The sequence below is a fragment of the Puma concolor genome, chromosome C2 (genome assembly GCF_028749965.1).
Source record: "Puma concolor isolate L17-30 chromosome C2, mPumCon1.1.hap2, whole genome shotgun sequence".
In the NCBI taxonomy this organism is placed as follows: Eukaryota; Metazoa; Chordata; class Mammalia; order Carnivora; family Felidae; genus Puma; species Puma concolor.
The window spans coordinates 38,882,804-38,901,125 of record NC_141675.1 but is presented as its reverse complement, the minus strand read 5'-3'; the positions used below and the strand labels follow the sequence as shown (position 1 = coordinate 38,901,125).

The following is an 18,322-nucleotide window of genomic DNA, read 5'->3' as shown; positions in this document are numbered from 1 at the left end:
CAAATTTACCCCTGCTTTCTTCACTGTAAATGTTTTCAGTCAATGTTTAATGTCTCCTCATGACCCCAGTAGGCATAGGGGAAAAAAAAGAAAGTTCTTTTACAAAACCCATTTTCTTCATAGGCATGTAGAAAATTGTCACAAAATAGATGGTACAAATATGTAACATGTAGGTGAGGGAGAAAGAAGAGTCAAGGATAACTCCAAGTCCCTATATCAACTGGATCAATGGTTTATTTCACCAAAATGGGGAATATACATGCAACAGAAAGAGACAAACAAAAATTACTTCATTCAAAAGTCTCCTAGATGCTACAGAAATGTGGAAACTACATAGAAGGGTATAGTGGGCAATTGGACATGGAAATCTTGAGTGACATTGTTCATTAGAGATTTAAGTGACTTTGGTGCAAATGTGCTAGCTGATTCCAAGGAAATGAAAACTGAAAAGAGGGTAAGCTTGATGAACACCAATGCTTGAGATGGAATGCCAGAGATATAAGTGAAAAAGTGTTTTTCTTCTTCTCCAGACCTCAGTTTAATTTGCATAAATACCCTCTGCTACATTTTGAAGGATATTTTTGTTTTACATGGAAATTTATAAAACCTTGCAACATAGACAGGAAGTAACTCTTAAATGCATGCCTATACTGCATTGGAAAAAAACAGAAATAAGAACATAGATTCGTGCTGTTTTCTGTATTGATGTCCTTGTATTCCACAGACTCATGATTAATCTGCCAACTATGGTGTTGCCAAATATGGTGAACTAGACAGTAATCGTACTCTTTGGAAACTTGGAATCTTTCATATTCCCTGAAGGAGTTTTCCATTTCGTTAAATCTTTGACTTCTCAGTTCCAGGTTCATGTTCAGCAGTGGTGGTAGGAAACCTGTCAGAAATGTCTCTTTTTACTAGATCAAAAACAAATAAAAGTATGGCATGGAAAAATAACCCATCAACTTTAAAACCCCTCAGAGTACCATCTGAGAGCAAGACACATTTTTTCTCTCTCTCACTCTCTTTCTGTGTTCTGATAATATAATCAATATTTCCTGTCCAAAAATGCAATATTCTTCACTCTTAGAAACCCCTCAAGTCTGCATTTAATGTCAAAGAAAATCGTGCTCCTTGTGACAGACGTTTGTTTTTCTGCTTTTGTATCTGAGGGCTTCATCAACTTCTAATGAAAAAAGAACTACTGAATAATGTTATCAGTAACAGAGAGTATAGGTGAAGATACTCTTGAATAAGAAAATTTAAATAGTAGAAGAAAATGGACCTGCCACTAATAAGTCTAGAAAAACATCTATTTGTATGTGAGAATCAAAAACTAATTTCTCTTGATTCTCTTTTCAAAGCAGATAAATGTTTTTTGAAACAGAGATTCTTTCTTCTGACCAACCTACATTTCTGTGCCTGATGTCTGTAGACACTGTTATGGGAGTTCGGGGGTGATACAAAGAGGGAGTGTAGACCGAGTCCTTGAGATCTAGGGAGACACCCAGTAATCTAGTTGACAGGAAGTCACAGTGAAGCTCTGGAGCCCCATGTAGTTCTTCAATCCGTATACACAGACCTTGAAGCAAATGTAAAAGCTGAACCACTCAGATCACAGATATTTAAGACCAGAAAGTGCTTAGAGGTCATTGAGCAGTGTTTGTCAGCGTTTCTTGACCCTTATTGGCAAAAAAATAAAATAAAATAGCTTTATCATGCACCTGTCTGCACACAAGCATAATTGTTTGCCCACGAAGGTACTTACATACTTGCGAATACACAAAAATTCTAATTAAAAACTATGAAGTTTTTATATTTTCTTCCATATTTCAATGTGTTTTCTTATATACTCCAATTTGGTGAATACCATCTTTTTGAATTCATTGAGAAGAAGACAATGGACCAGGCAATGAATTTAAATTGCACAAGTCAGCCATCTAGTTAAGTGGATGAACTGTGACCACATCCCAGGTCTCTTGATGTCCAACCCAGTACATTTTTCCTTATATGATTTACAACCACACACTGAATCTTGCTCAGGTAAGCATATGTTTTATGTGTACATGTATACATATACATATACAATATTTAGTAGGACTAATGCTCTCTGAAAGGGTCCAAGAGTGGGAATCAAGGGGAACAGTGTACACGTCACTCCATTAACCAGAAAGTGTTAATTGTCCTATGAAAACTGATCTCAGTGGAAAGAATTTACTTGCCAGCAGAATCATTATTTTTCCCAGAGAATTACAGACCTCCTCATGCTGTTCCCTAAATTTCTTTGCTTGCCAATTAATTTGAATTTAACTGTGTACCTCTTTGTGGTTTCTCAAACAGCTCTTTTAGCTAGTGTCATAAAGTATTGGTTCTAGTTCTTGTTTAAAATTGCATAAATGAGCCCCTGCAGCCAGCCCTTTAGGGATCTCGTACACCACTGTAGTCTCACCGTGCAGACAGTGAAAGGCAATCTTGTGTATACACATGAGTCAGAAAGTATTATTATTTTCTCTAGGCCACTTCTTGATTTCTTTCAGCATTCCTTTTTATTTTAGATCCCAGATATTTTTTGAGCATGTTCCACCCCCTGTGGACCCAGATATATGTACTTGATTCCATTCGTCATTGCAACAGGACCCCGTAAATAGAACTTGAATCCAAGATCTTAGGCATGCAACATAGCAGTTGCATTTAGTGACTGCTTGTTTTTGCAGCAGAGATGGAAATAGAATGACCAGTTTTTACTTTTGTTGCAAAGGAAAATGAAATAATACTTGCCTGCACAGGATGGGCATACTGGAGGCTTCACATTTTTATGGATGCCAGGACTAATGAAACATGTAAATTAAATGCTTTTATGCTTATAGTAATTAGTTTGACCATTTTAAGAATACAGTGTAATAACGGTTTCTTTTATTGTATTTTTTATTTAGAAAAATATAATTAATAAACTCAATTTGTATTTATTTCCTAACCTATGATGGAGTAAAACCTAAGTGTGCAGGTAAGCTGCATGCTTCTCATACATGCTCCACGGTCTCCTACCTCGCCCTCTTCACTCACTTGATTTCTTTACTTCTGACCCTGCATCATCAAACTCTTTCTGTCTTTCAAAGCCCTAATGCCTCTGCATCTTTTAGGAAAATTTTCCCCATGTCTCTTCCACCTACCACAGCCCAAAAGAAATCATACCGTCTCAGGATTTCTGTTTTCCTGTCTCCTACTACATTATACCTGCTATTAGATGTCTTTGTGTACATGCTGTCTCTGTTAGGAGATAAAAAGCTGCTTGGGATGTCAGACCAGGTTTATTCATCCTTGCGTCCCCCATAGCCATAACCTGTGCTTTGCTCATTGAATGACCTCAGTAGACTAATAGAATTTGAGTAGATGATAGCAGACACCCAAGGTAACTTGCAAAAATCTGGTACCTTCACTGTAGTATTACTGAGAATTGTCTAAGTTTGGATTACTAGGAATAAGGAGTACATTTTCACTTGTTTTTCCTTGATGCAGGAGTTACTGTGGAAGAGATGGTAATAAATAATGATTAAGGGCATAGAATATGCAAGACATGTACTAGAGGCTTTGTACTTCTTTCCCCAGCAGTTTATTAAACCAGAAGTATTGTTGTGTCTATCCATGGAATGAGCTTCTCTAAGTTATTCCTTCTTTTCATGTCTTCTTCCTTTCATCTACTTCTAGTAATTGTAGTAAAACCTTACATGTACTTACTTATTAATGTTTAATTTATGAAGCATGTTAATATCCATCATATGGCTTTATACTCAGAACAGACCTGTAAGACAGATGGGTGCTATCCAAATAAGAAAAATTGTCTCTTAGATGAGTGAAGCCATTGGCCAACATTACTCTTTTTCTATCTGCAGCCATGAACAGAGAGTGAGGGGTACCTGGGCAGGATAAAGCCCTGATGGACCCCAAGCCCTGAGGGGCATGAACCATACGGTTACTTTAAAAATCCTTTTTTTTAAGTTTATTTATTTATTTTGAGAGAGAGAGCACAAGTAGGGGAGAGGCAGAGAGAGAGAGGGAGAGAGAGAATCCCAAGCAGGCTCTGCACCATCAGCATAGAGACTGATGCTGGGTTCAAACTCACAAAACTTTGAGATCATGACCTGAGCCAAAATCAAGAGTCAGACACTTAACTGACTGAGCCACCCAGGCACCCCTAGAACTCTTAATTTTACTGACCAAATCTGGTTTTTGTATGTTCTCTTTGACTATTTCTTTTTTCCTTTTTTTTTCTTTTTTTTTCTTTTTTTTTTTTTTAGGTTTTTAATTCTACTTTCTTTGGGTCCATTGTTATGTCTCTTATCTAGCTTCTTGAGGTAAACAGTCCATTTTTTCTCTTTTTCTTTCCTTTCCTTTCCTTTCCTTTCCTTTCCTTTCCTTTCCTTTCCTTTCCTTTCCTTTTCTTTTTCCTAATGGAAAGCATGTAAGACTGTAAACTTTCCTCTGAGTAATCTGGTTTTATCTCATTGGTGTTGATAAAGAATTTACTCTACACTTATTGCTGTTTATTTTACATGAGCTAAAATTTCAAATTTGATTTCATCTTCAATTTCATCTAGGAGAATATAGTTAAAAAGCCCTAATGGATACATTTTTTAAGGTATGGTTTTGTTAACTTCCAATTTTATAACATTGTGATCAAAGAATTTGATTTGTTTGCTTTTTCTTTGAGGGGGAAAGATTTATTGAACTATTGATAGTAAAATATACTATCAATTTTATTCCATGCAAGTAATTTCTTTTCACATTCTAGTATTGCTGGGATTAAAAATAAATAATACCAAAATGAAAAAATTTTAAACTCCTCAAATGTCCATGAAACTGAAATTACTTCATAGAATCATGTCAATTCTAGAAAGTTACGTGAATAAAAATGGAGACTAAAATACAGATATAGAATTTTAAAACTTTTTTTATAGTTAGCAAAAGACATATTGGACGGTACAAGGTCAAAACCAAGCCACAACTAAAGTGAATTAATTGATACTTAGTGCCAAAGTGTTGGTCAGAGATTTGCTTCTCAAAATGCAATGCTAGGACCAGTAGCACAGATAGCCCTGGTAGTATAAAATGAAGAATCATGGGCTCCACTCCCAGCCTATTGAAGCAGCATCTGCATTTTTTAAATGTTTATTTATTAATTTTGAGAAAGAGTGTGCACACAAGTGAGGGAGTAGCAGAGGTGGGGGGGGAGGGGAGAGAATCCCAAGCAGGCTCCACACTGTCAGCTCAGAGCCTGATGTGCAGCTGGATCTCAGACACAGTGAGATCCTGACCTGAGCTGAAATCTAGAATCAGACACTTAAGGACTGAGCCACCCAGGCACACCCATAATCTGCATTTCAACAAGATTTCCAGGTGATTCAAATGTAGATTAACATTCCAGAGGCATTAGGTAAAGTTCTGAAATCTCTCTTGCCAAATTCAGATGCTTCAGGCCACAGATGCTCAGGCCACCTGAGCTTTCAGGTGGGATCAAGAAGCTCCTTTTTTCTTTTTTCTTTTCTTTTCTTTTCTTTTCTTTCTTTTTTTCTTTTTTTTTTTTTCTTTTTTTTTTTGTTTGAGAGAGCAAGAGACAGGGTGAGTAGGGGAAAGGAGCTTAGGGAGAGAGAGACAGAGAAAGAGAAAGAGAGGGAATCTTAAGTAGGCTCCACATTGCCAGCAGAGTCTGACTTGGGGCTCCATCCATGACCCTGGGATCATGATCTGAGCTGAAATTAGGAGTCAGAAACTCAACCAAGGGAGCCACCCAGGCTCCCCCAAGAAGCTTCTGATATACGGAAAGGATAGTAGGGTCGCTGTAAATTAAGCACAGGCTGGGAATGAGAGGGACAAGCAAAACAGAGGGGTAAGAAACAGCAGTAAGAGAAAAGAAAGGAAGTGGGTTCCTCTGAGGTGAGCTGTGTCTGTCACTTAGACACAGACATTGGAATTCACCATTTTCAGTGTACTTTGACCTGAAAGTTTGTGGTCTAAAGATTTAGAAACACTTTTTTTTTTTCTATACCCAGGAGACTTCCTGAGTTTATCTTTAAACCTCATAGCTCTTGAAAAAATTTTTATGCTTAGAAGGTATGATAATGATATGTTTTAAAATTTTACTTTAGAAGAATTGCCTGTGTAAACTTAAAAGGATATTTGAAAATCTATAAATTTATCTTGTCTTTACCTTTTGAGAAAGTTGGGCTGCCTCTACTAAAAATGTCTGATTCATTTGGAATCAGTATTAGTTCCTTGTCCTAAACTTTAAAAAAGGGTCAGGGGGGCACCTGGGTGGCTCAGTAGGTTCAGTGTCTGACTTTTGGTTTTGGCTAAGGTCATGATCTCATGGTTCATGGCATGGAGCCCCATATCAGGATCTGTGCTGGCAGTGCAGAGCCTGCTTGGGATTCTCTCTGTCTCCTTTTCTCTGCTCCTCTCCCACTTGTGCACCCCTCCCCACACTCTCTCAAAACAAATAAAAATTCAAAAACAAAAAACAAAAAAAGACTAAATTGAGGTGTTAATCCTAGTGAATTAATAAAGTAATATATAGGAAAATGACAGACCCAAACAATTGGAGGATATCCAAACTTTAGGAAAAGAAATTTTTTCCACAGCAGCTCTGGCAGATAATCATTCAACCCAAACATTTCAGATCATAGGAAACTTCTCACACTTCAAGGCAGTCACTTCTTTGTAGGATAGTGCTCATATTTTGGAAAGATCATGTGACTGGAAATCAGAAGACACAAGTCCAAGTATAGCCCATGCCTCTCTAGTAGTTCTAGGCCTAACTAACTCCCTTCCCCCAAGCCTCTTGTTCTAATCTACTGGCTCAAACTCCCATCACTTTTTAAAAATGTCAATTCCTTCCATAAGTAGGAATGGAACTTGGCATGGCATCACAGCTGCCATTGACATCCCCTGTTGTCCCAGTCATAACAGGAGGATACAGGTTGGATCTTATTTCCAGATGACATGGCTTCAGTAGTTTCAGAGAACCATCAAAGTTTACAATGAGAAGGGACCCACAAGTGAGGACTTGTCAGGATTCATCAGGAAAAGAGAAACCAACTAGCTATGCCGAGAGTTTAATGCAGGAGATTGAGTATACAGATGATAGGGACCTGAAAAAACAGAACGGGGGCACTGAGGCAACACAGGTAGTAATTACAGGAAGCAAGTGTAAACCCTGGGCCAGGAGAAGCAAAGGGAAGAGAATCTAGAATTTCCTAAGAGGTAACTGCTGAAGCTGGGAACCAGACTTCTGAGTGGGGCCTATGAGGCTGGAACCAATTTCAAAAAGCTATGGAGAAGAACCATGGCTGAGATGCAACTGACAGGAGCAGCAAGCAAACAGGAAGGGAGCAAGGCCTTTCCCCTTCTCACATCCTAGCCTCCCTCTGGGACTCATATTAGCAGAGCTCAACAGGCTGTGGCAAAGGAAGATGTGGTCTGCATGGTCCCAGGCCCATATCACAGGGCAAGCACAAGAGGCTGGGTTTGGAGCTGAGACACTAGTTTACTGACCCGCACAAAGAGCACTTGGTGCCCCTCCCTCTCCTCGTACAGCTGAGAATCTGAGTTGCAGAGCATGTAAGAGAGTTGTCTAGGGCCCCACACAACAGTAGTACAACTAGTACTAACAGGCAGAGGTATGCAGAAATATAATGACAATTAAAATATACTTCTGTAAGGTAGAAAACTCTTAACTCTGAATTTGCTTACATGGCAGAGAATTTATAGATAATAGGTTTATTTAGATGAGACATTTTCAAAATATGTTTTGGCTTGTAAAAGTCATACTAATTACAGTAATTTGTGTGAGTTAATTAATTACTAAGGTACAGAATTATGATTATGTAGCTAATACTAAGGGTTAGATCAACTTAGTTGTTTTAATTACAACACCAAGCATCTGGTCAGATAGGTACACTTTTCATTGTTTGTGTGACGTATCTATACACAGAGCTAAAAAAAAAAACAAAAAACAAAACAAAAAAAAAGGATTAGCAGAAACACTGCCTGTTAGTAGTCTAATGGAGGCAAAGAAAGGAAAACCAATGAAGCTACTAGGGAAAACAAGATATCCAGCCACCTCAGATATGTAATCTTCATATCTCTATTTCCCTGGGACATCAGAAATGATATTTTTTCAGATGGTTTAAGATTACCTTAAAACATTCACAGATAGTCTAATATAGGCAGAAAAGCACAGGGAGTTTGTGAAATTGTGAATCTCAGCTCTGCCACTTTCAAGGTGACCTTGAGTAAATTACTTTTGTTTCTTACTTGTTACATGGGAATAGGGATATTCATTAACTTATTCAACCACTCGCTGAATGCCTACCATGTGCCTGGCTTTGCTCAAAGGGTTAGGGACCAATGAATCCCTGTGTACTCCATGAGCTTTCCTTTGCAATGCTGGAAAGCAGAAAATAAACACATGAATATAGAAAATGTTAGGTGGCAGTGAATAATATACAAAAATAAAGCAAGATAGGCAAGTAGAGAATGATGAGAAGGACCATTTTTATAGAACGCATAGAGAAGGCCTGTCTGATAATGTAACATCTTAAGGGAGGGAGGGAACCATGTGGATATATGAAAAACAGCTTTCCAAACAGTGGGAACCAGAAGCTCAAGACACTGCAGTAGAACGTGCTTAGCAAGGATATAGTGTACAGCAAGGGGTGAGGATAATGGGAGATGAGCTCAGAGATCTGTAGGAAGAGGAGAAGGAGGCAGGACTAGATCCTACAGGGCCTTTTCATCATGGAGATCCATTACAAAGTTTAGAACAGAGGACTGACATGATCTGAATTGTCCAAAGAATCACTCTGGCTGTATGGAAGCTAGACTGTGAGAGTCCAACAGTGGACACAGGGGGACCAATCAGGAATCTGTAATCTAGGGGGGAAAAAAGTGATGGTGGCCTGGAAAAGAGTGTTAGGGGAGGAAGCGTTGAGAAGTGGCTAGATTCAGGTAAGTTTCAAAGGACCAGCCAACAAAATCACTGACTTACAGAGAGAGGAAAAGTAAAGGGTGATCCCAGAGTTTTGGCCTGAACAGCAAGAAGGATGGAGATGCTGTTACTGGAAAGGGGAAGACAGTAGGAAGAGCTGGTTAATAGTGCTAAGCCTGTTGTGAGGTAATAAATCAATGCAATAAATAAGATGATTTTTACAAAATGGTGCATTCTTGGTTCACTGTAGGCATTCAGCAGATCTTAAATCCCCTCCCTATCCTTTCTAACACTTCTTTGTTACCACTTGTTCTCAGAATACATTTAGGTACTACCCACACGTACTCCCACCCTTTTTATTCACCACTTCTCCACAAATCAATATATATAATCAAAACATTTCCACATCAGTGGGAGGGTCAGCTAAACCTCACCCAGAAAAATCTCCAACAGACTACAGAATCAGCAGAGAGAGATAAATTATGTTTTTAAATAAAGAAAGAAAAATATTTGATAACAAAATAACATGCATGGCAATCTTCCTAGTGCCTCGAGTACCTAAAGTGCTTCAGTACCCTAAAAGTTTCTCTGGTATTGGTTGTTTTTTAATAGAATATTTGTGAAGAGGGGCGCCTGGGTGGCGCAGTCGGTTAAGCATCCGACTTCAGCCAGGTCACGATCTCGCGGTCCGTGAGTTCGAGCCCCGCGTCGGGCTCTGGGCTGATGGCTCAGAGCCTGGAGCCTGTTTCTGATTCTGTGTCTCCCTCTCTCTCTGCCCCTCCCCCGTTCATGCTCTGTCTCTCTCTGTCCCAAAAATAAATAAACGTTGAAAAAAAAGATTAAAAAAAAAAAAAAAAAAGAATATTTGTGAAGAGTGACATATAATATTTTGTAAGCATCCTTTTCTTAGTATTTCTGGGAAGAGGCTAAGAAACTGAAAAGTTACCCAAAAATCTATAGAATGCTTACTGCATATATATTTCTTGGCAAAATTTCCTAGTCATTTTTATCCTTTTGCCTAAAATTTTGAAGCATATTAAAAGAAAATAAGTAATACAAATGTTTGTGCACTTGTACTAGGTAAATGTGCCATAGCAATATTTTATCCAAAGCCAATCCAAGAAATAACCGACGTATAAATAGAAGCATCCAGGGGCGCCTGGGTGGCGCAGTCGGTTAAGCGTCCGACTTCAGCCAGGTCACGATCTCGCGGTCGGTGAGTTCGAGCCCCGCGTCCGGCTCTGGGCTGATGGCTCGGAGCCTGGAGCCTGCTTCAGATTCTGTGTCTCCCTCTCTCTCTGCCCCTCCCCCATTCATGCTCTGTCTCTCTCTGTCCCAAAAATAAATAAACGTTGAAAAAAAAATTAAAAAAAAAAAAAATAGAAGCATCCAGTCTAAACATTTTAAAAAATGCTTGGTTCTTTAAAATTCTTTATTGCAGATTCATTTGCGATGTCAGTATTCAGTTCACATATCTCTATACTCTTAAGAATCATCAGCATTTAATTTATGAGTGTTTTTAGTTGGAAAGATTCTGCTGCTTGAAATTCAATTCAATCCCCTTGGTCTGACTTGAGGAATACTTACATCTTGTGTTTTTCCCAAAGCCCTCCTCTATGCTCAATTTCCCATAATTAATAGAATATTTAATCCAAAGTAGAATGCCACCCCCACCACTTCCATACCCCAGCTCAGGAGGGATAACAGAGAATAACAGCCCAGAGACAAATGACACATCTGTCTCAGGGTTGCTACTCCTCTGTCCCCAGGAAACATCTAATGTATGTATGGTTTCATGTATCATTTAAAGCTAGGTATACTGGGGGCGACTGGATCGTTCAGTCAGTTGAACAGCCGACTTTGGCTCAGGTCATGATCTCATGGTTCATGAGTTCGAACCCTGCCTTGGGCTCTGTGCTGACAGCTCAGAGCCTGGGGCCTGCTTTAGATCCTGTGTCTCCCTCTTTCTCTGCCCCTACCCTGCTTGTGCTCAGTCAGTCTCTCTCTCTCTCTCTCTCAAAAATAAATTTTAAAAACTTAAAAAATAAAAAAGCTGGGTATACTGATGGCTTAAGAAATAAATCCTGCAGCTAGCCTAGAAGCAGCTGAGAGCCCACTGTGGGTTGGAAACACACAAGAACAGACCAGCTTACCGGCAAGGAGTGTGCGCCTTGGATGTGCTCATGTGATTCTTCAGCAGCATGAACAGAACTCCCAGCTCTGTCAAGGAGGCATAGGGGCAAACAAGGACCTTTCTCTTGTGCTTGGCAAGTAGAGGCATCAGCATGAGCAACAAAACCCTTGTGGATTTCTTAGGTCTGTGATTCATGGTTTTTAATACTGTGTATGATAGGAACCTCTTCAGGTTCATCAGGGTACCCAGTGAAAAGCCAATGTTTGAGCGAATATGCCAGCATTTAGTATAAAATGCAAAAAAAGCAGTTGGCACTGGCTAGGAGAAGCCCAGAGTTGATTATATAGTCTTTTGTTCATGTTTCTCCAAGCATAACTTTTTTAACTCTTGACAAGAGAAGAAGGTACTTCTTAATACTTTTCTTTAGGTTAATCCTGTAAGACCCATGTTTAAAATAAGTAGCAAGGTATACCCCAATATAGGATCCTTTTAATTTTAGAGACTATTACGTCATGGTAATTGTTAGAAGTAGCTCTACTGACACCTAGTTCATCTTCGTCTAGCTGAGGTGGCCCTACCCTTTGGCTTAGATGGCAGAGAAAATTGGTTTTGACCAGTATGTTTTTGAATTTCAGGAATAGTCGCTGTTCTTTTCTGTGGAGTCACCCAGGCACATTATACCTACAACAATCTGTCATTGGATTCCAAAACGAGGACTAAACAGGTAAAAGAAAAAATTCACTACGGGCTTTGTCTCTTTTCACAGTGTAATGGTTATGTAGCAAGTCTGCCAATGCACTTGGAAAGAATTTCATTAGCGAAGGAAGAAAGTACGCTTAAGGCTTCATTATAGGTTGGATATTTATAGATTTTTTTTTCCTCCAGGATAACCATTAACAATTCTCTTGGTAAGCAAAAATATAGTTATAATAGTCTCTCCCTCCTGAGAAATGTGGAACATAGACTGTCAGTCTTGAAGATGAAAGGCCCACAGTCGGTAATAATTCACAGTCACTTACATCTAAAAGCATTATAAAGCATGTGAGATTGGGTAGTTATACAGAGAGAAGGAAATGAAGAAGAATAAGGAAGTGATGTTTGGTCTTTAATTGGGTGCTTTCGCTACTCCGTAAACTCAGCTGCCAGTTGTCACACTAGCGGAATGTAGCTTCCATATGCCAAAAACACATGTGTTTGGATATAGATTCCTTACACAAATATGTGCTGCACAGCCCCTCTGTGCCAAGCACTATGCTAGGTACTAGGAATAAAAGGACATGGGATATGACCTTGTCTTTAAGATGTTCATTATCAAGTCTGTTGATGAGGGTAAGGATGTGTAATGAACAACTAATTATCCACAGTGTGATATGGACTGTGATAGAAATATCTGTATAGTGTGTTTGGGGAGCATTCAATAGGGCATCGTCTTGTAGCTAGAATTGGGAAGGTGAAGAGAAAGTTTCCAGAGATGATATCTGATCTTAAGCTTGAAATACAAATAGAAGTTAATTAGGTAATCATGTGGGACCTAGTAGGGGGTGGGAAGGCAGTATGAAGGGCATTTGAAACCAAAGTTGAGGGTGGATAAAATCTCTGAAGCAGTTGATCAAAGCACTGTCACTAGTTCTGTGTGGCTAGGGAATGGGGTAAGGCTACAGAGAGGGTTGAAACCGTAGATAAAGCCAGAGACCAGTTTATGAAAGGACTTTCATACCTTGTGAAAGAGTGTTTTGACTTTACCCTAGAGGTAATGGGGAGTGGCTTAAACAACAGAAAAGTATTGTCTGAGAAATGTAGAAGTCTAAGATCAAGGTGCCAGCAGGATTATTTCCTTCTAAGGGCCGTAAAGGAGAATCTGTTCTATTCCTCTCTCTTAGCTTCTGGTGGTTTTCCGGCAATCTTTGTTATTCTTCAACTTGTAGACACATCATCTTGATCCCTACCTTCATGTTCATGTGACATTTTTCCTAAGAGTGTGTCTGTCCCCAAATTTCCCCTTTTTATAAGGACACCAATCACATTAGATTAGAGGCCCACTTTATTCTGGTATAACCTCATTTTAACTCAACTAATTATATTTTAAATGACCCTATTTCCAAATCAGGTCATTTTCTGAGATATTGGGGGTTAGGACTTCAACATATGAATTTGACAAAGGGTAGGGAGTTGGTGTTGGGGGGGTTGGGTGGGGTTCAGCCCATAACAAGAAGTCACTAATGTATCTTAAGCAAAGTAATTTTAGGATAAGTGGTGTTCCATTTTAGAAACATCACTCTGGCAAAGAAGAGGAGCATGGATCAAATGGCATTTGTATTAGTTACCTTTTGCTGTGTAACAAACAACCATACAACCTAACTTCAGTGGCATTCAAAAAGAAACATTTATTTTGCACACATCTGCAGGATTTAAGTCTAAGGTGGGCTTGGCTGGGGCATGTGCCAGTGCCACCTGTCTGTCATTCTTCTCCTAGCAGAAGAACAAGCCCCAATGTGCAAGTTCATTTCAAGCCTCTGCTTGCATCACATTTCCACATCCTACTGGCCAAAGAAAATCACATGCCTGAGCCCAAGGTCAAGAGACTGAGCAGGTCACCAGCCCACAGTGGGAAAGCACTACAAGGTTATATGGTAAGGAGTATGGATATAAAGAATAATGAAGAATTGGACCAAAATATAATCTACCCCAAAATGCAAATGGAGGCAGAGAATCTTCTATAATAAGCTCATCAGTGCTGAAGACACCTGATGTGATATTGGGGCAGTGGGAGTGGGGGAAGCCAAAGTGACATCTTAGCAAAACCTAAATAGGAGTTTTTGAAGATTTACCTTAAAGCTCTCTAAAATAGTTAATTGTTTTCTTCTCTTTCTCTTTTCATGTCCCAAGCTCAGCTGGACCTGACCCTATCTCCTGCCTCCCCAGGGACTCTGCAAGGTCACCCTTCCCCCTCTTACAATCAGAGGAATCATAAAGATACAATTAGAGACATTTTAAGGACCCACAGTTTTTAAAAATGAAGAAAAAAATGATACCAATACTTAGAAACTTCCAGTATAGGAATCCTTTTAATTATAGAGACTACTGCATTCCCTAGGGTTTAAAGGGAAATGCCTTGGGCTGGTTTTTCCTGACCTTGTCTGGTTCTCTGAGCATTTGTATTCTAGGGAACTGAACTCTGGTTAGGGACTCGCACTTTTAAGTCATGCTATCTAGACTGCTCAGCAGAACTTCAAAGTTAACTCATCCCATGGCGAGACAGCAACCCAGCACCTAGGGGAGACAAAGCCAAAATCAGTGCCCCACAGACTTCTGTTCTCCTCTGAATGACTTGACAAGCACTCCCTGATGGACTGCCAACATCCTTTCTTACAGTACTCTTCTCTAAGAAAGGGGATTTTTACAAGTTCATTCTTTAACATCCAGGTAATTGCATCCCTCCATCTTTGTTTCCCCCTTTACCTCCTTGCCTGGGTGCCTGATTCATAGTAGAAACTTAATGAATGCCTTCCTTTCCCTTCTCATACCTTTCTTCATTGCTTTTCTCTCAGGATTTGTCATTTTCTACTTATTTTTCTTTCATAATATATGCATATCTAGCATATGTACATATTTTGAACATACATGCATGCACACGCGCACATATTCTCCACCCTAGTGTACAGTCTGAGGTCACCACTTTGAAAGAAATGAGATCCATCCCTTTAATTAACTTCACAGATAAGAAGTTCTTGGCCACATCTGTAGCAGTGTAGCAAGCGAAGTTCAAACTCCATGTGGGAAACCAATTACAAATTGTAAAGAAAGGCTGAGGCAGGTATTATAGAGGTTACCAGTATTTCCTTTCTGCAACAGGGAAAAATTTGTAAAATATTATATGATAATACATGGTTACAGAGAATAATATCTCTTTGTACCTCCCCACACTATTCTCACTGTCAGTGGGAAAAATAGAAGTTGCACAGGCTCTGTGCCTCTGTCCCCAGGACTGTTTAATGGAAACAAGGGAAGTTAAATAGTAAAGTCTAGGGACAATCTGTGAAAATCAACTTTTTATTATAAAATGCAAAGGTGATATGATTTATAAAGGAATTGTATTCATGGACTGTGGCTGTATCAGCTAATCAAATAGCTATATCTGGATACAAAGACTTTTAAGAATTATATATCCTTTATAGCTTCAAAAATTACAGTGCCTTTTTAAAATTGCATTTTCACTTTATTTTTTTTTCATTTTCTTTCTTATTTTTCAATATATGAAATTTATTGTCAAATTGGTTTCCATACAACAACCAGTGCTCATCCCAAAAGGTGTCCTCCTCAATACCCATCACCCACCCTCCCCTCCCTCCCACCCCCCATCAACCCTCAGTTTGTTCTCAGTTTTTAAGCATTTTCACTTTAAAATATGTTTTGCAAATTAATTTTCACTCCAACCTATGAAAACCACATGTAACATCTCTATGTGTTAGGCACAAAGCAGCATAATAGAGACATCGTTGCTGTTACCCACCATAAAGATTCATATTTCCATAGCAAAGCACTTCCTTTAGGGTATGCACACCTAGCCCTAGAAATAGACAAATACTATAAGCCTGGACTCTTGCCCTAGAAACTGAAAACTGCTAGAGATGCTCAAGATGGACATGAGCACATAGAAGTCTGTGAGCCTCGAGGTCTCACCCTGAACCATCCAGAAGACTGCGGACAGACCCTATGACACTACCCATACAAATCCCAGCCTGCCTCCCGGCCCTTTCCTCTTTCATGTCCTCACTTGCTAAGCAGACCTGGGAGCTGGTGATCTGGGCCAAACTCCAGGGTGTTTCCAAAGCTCTCTTTACTTTGCCTGAGGCTAACTTGCAAAACCACATACTTCCATACCACTCCCTTTTAACTAGAATTTCTCCTTCCCTTCCTGCAGTTCCCACATAAAAATTATTTTCAACAGATACACAAGAGATATAGTATTAATTGGAATAATTAACATGCATTATGCATTAACATGTATGACATACTTTCTTCATTTACTTTCTACTTACCTTTTTACCTAAAAGGTAGCTTATTTTATTATCACTGACTACCTTCATTCATTCAAGTAATATTTTCTGAGGGCCTATTTTGTGCCAGCCCCTGTTCAAGGTGATGGGGTACAAGAGTGAACAAAAAAGAATTTCTAGTAGAGGAGATTTTGTTATAATCAGAATAAACAAGCTAAATGTATAGTGTGCTTATGACAAGTCATAGGCCAATAATAAAGCAGACAAGGGAGTTAGGAGTGTGTGTATGGGAAAGCAGGGTTGCAATTTTAGATAGGGTGGTCAGGAAAGGTTGCAATAAGAAAGCGAAACCTGAAAGAAGAAAAAGAGAGAGTTACATGGACATTTGGAATGGAGCTGTCCAGGAACTGAGAACAACAGATACAAAGGCCACCTGGGTCAAATTGACCAATGTGGCTGAGGTAAAGTGGACCAGGGGAAAATATGAAAGACAGTAGCAAAGCAGTGACAAGGAACAGGTCATGGACAGCCTACACAAGGCAAGGAAACACTGGAGGTTGTTAAGTAAAGGCATGGCATGGTAATATTTAAATTTTAAAAGAATGGAGGTGTCATTTATTAGCCAAGGAGCACTGCAAGATAGCAGGTTTGAGAGACAACTGGTTGTTGACTTGTTACATTTGCGATGTATATTGGTCAATAAAATGGAGCTGTTGAGTACCTTGTTGGACCTAGAATTCTGGAGTTTGGGAGAGAGGTCTGGGTGAGAAGTATAATTTTCGATGTCATCAGTATAGAGATGATATTAAAAACATGAGACTGGTTATAACTCTTAGATGAGATGTCTAAGAGAGAAATAGAGGAAAGATCAGAAACCAAGTCTTGAGGCACTCCAATGGTAAGATATTGGGAACCAGTAAAGGAGAGTGAAAGATAGTAGCCAGTATGGAGAAGGAAAAATCAAGAAAAGTATGGTGTCCTGGAAATCAAATGAAGAGAGTGTCTCAAAAAGGAGCATGATGAATTCAGCCAAATTTTGCTGAATGGCCAATTAAGATGAAGAGAATGAATGTCATTGATGACATTGATAAGAGTCATATTGGTAGAGTGTCAGCGTGAAAGCCTAATTATAATAGGTTCAAAAGAGGATGGAAGGAAAGAAATTGGAAACTGCATGTACAGACTTGTTTTTCAAAGGAGTTTTGCTGTGAAAGGGAACAGAGAAATGAGATGATACCTGAAGAGAGACATGATGCCAAAAGAAAATTCTTTTTATTTTTAAGGTGGAAAAATACAGTACTTTTATATGCTGATAGGAATAACACAGAAGGGGCACCTGGGTGGCTCAGTTGGTTAAGCCTCTGACTTCAGCTCAGGTCATGATCTCACAGTTTGTCAGTTCAAGCCCCACACTGGGCTCTGGGCTGACAGCTCAGAGCCTGGAGTCTTCCTCTCTCTCTGTTCCTCCCCTGCTCACACTCTGTCTCTCTCTCAAAAATAAATAAGCATTTAAAAAAATTAAGGAATAACACAGAAAACACTGAGTGGAAGAGGCAAACTTTGAACTTATATCTTTTGACTTGTAGTTCAAACTATTTTACCTATTACTAAATATTCTTTGAATAATAGCTGTGATAGCAGCAACTGTGGGGCTTAGTATCATTTATTCAGTAAACCTTGAATGGATGGATAGATGAATGAATGAATGAATGAATGAATGTTTGGTGATCTTTATTACACTTTCAGCTAATTCAGGTAATGAGTCATTTATATTTAATTCTTTTTTTATTTTTTTAAAGTTTATTTATTTTTGAGAGACACAGAGACAGCATGAGTGGGGTAGGGGCAGAGAGAAAGAGGGAGAGAGAAAATCCCAAGCAGCCTCCACACCGCCAGCACAGAGCCTGATGCAGGGCTTAAACTCACAAAACTGTGAGATAATGACCTGAGCCATAACCAAGAATTGGACGCCTAACCAACTGAGCCACCCAGGTGCTCCAGTCTTATATTTAATTCTATAATCTTTGTAAATCTAGCAATTTTAGTGTATTTTTATTTATTTATTTATTATTTATTTATTTATTTATTTATTTATTTATTTATTTATTACTAAAGTACAGGTTGGGGTTGATATAGATTTTCCCATGCGTTTATTTTTGAAAACCAGATTCTTTGTCTAGCATTTATGAGCAAACAATGACATATTCATTA

At 39.0% G+C, this 18,322-nt stretch overlaps 1 protein-coding gene across 15 annotated transcripts in view; it reads left to right on the top strand.

Moving 5' to 3' along the window:
- SLC9A9 (solute carrier family 9 member A9) overlaps nt 1–18,322 on the top strand; it is a 743,317-nt gene that overhangs the window by 438,717 nt on the left and 286,278 nt on the right. For all 15 annotated transcript variants that reach the window (XR_015240025.1, XM_086674475.1, XM_086674481.1 and 12 more), the window contains one exon: nt 11,750–11,838. Coding sequence is in view for 14 of the 15 variants with exons in the window: in XM_086674475.1 (XP_086530601.1) it covers nt 11,750–11,838 (89 nt within the window). In the remaining variant the exon portion in view is untranslated. The remainder of the gene's footprint in view (nt 1–11,749; nt 11,839–18,322) is intronic.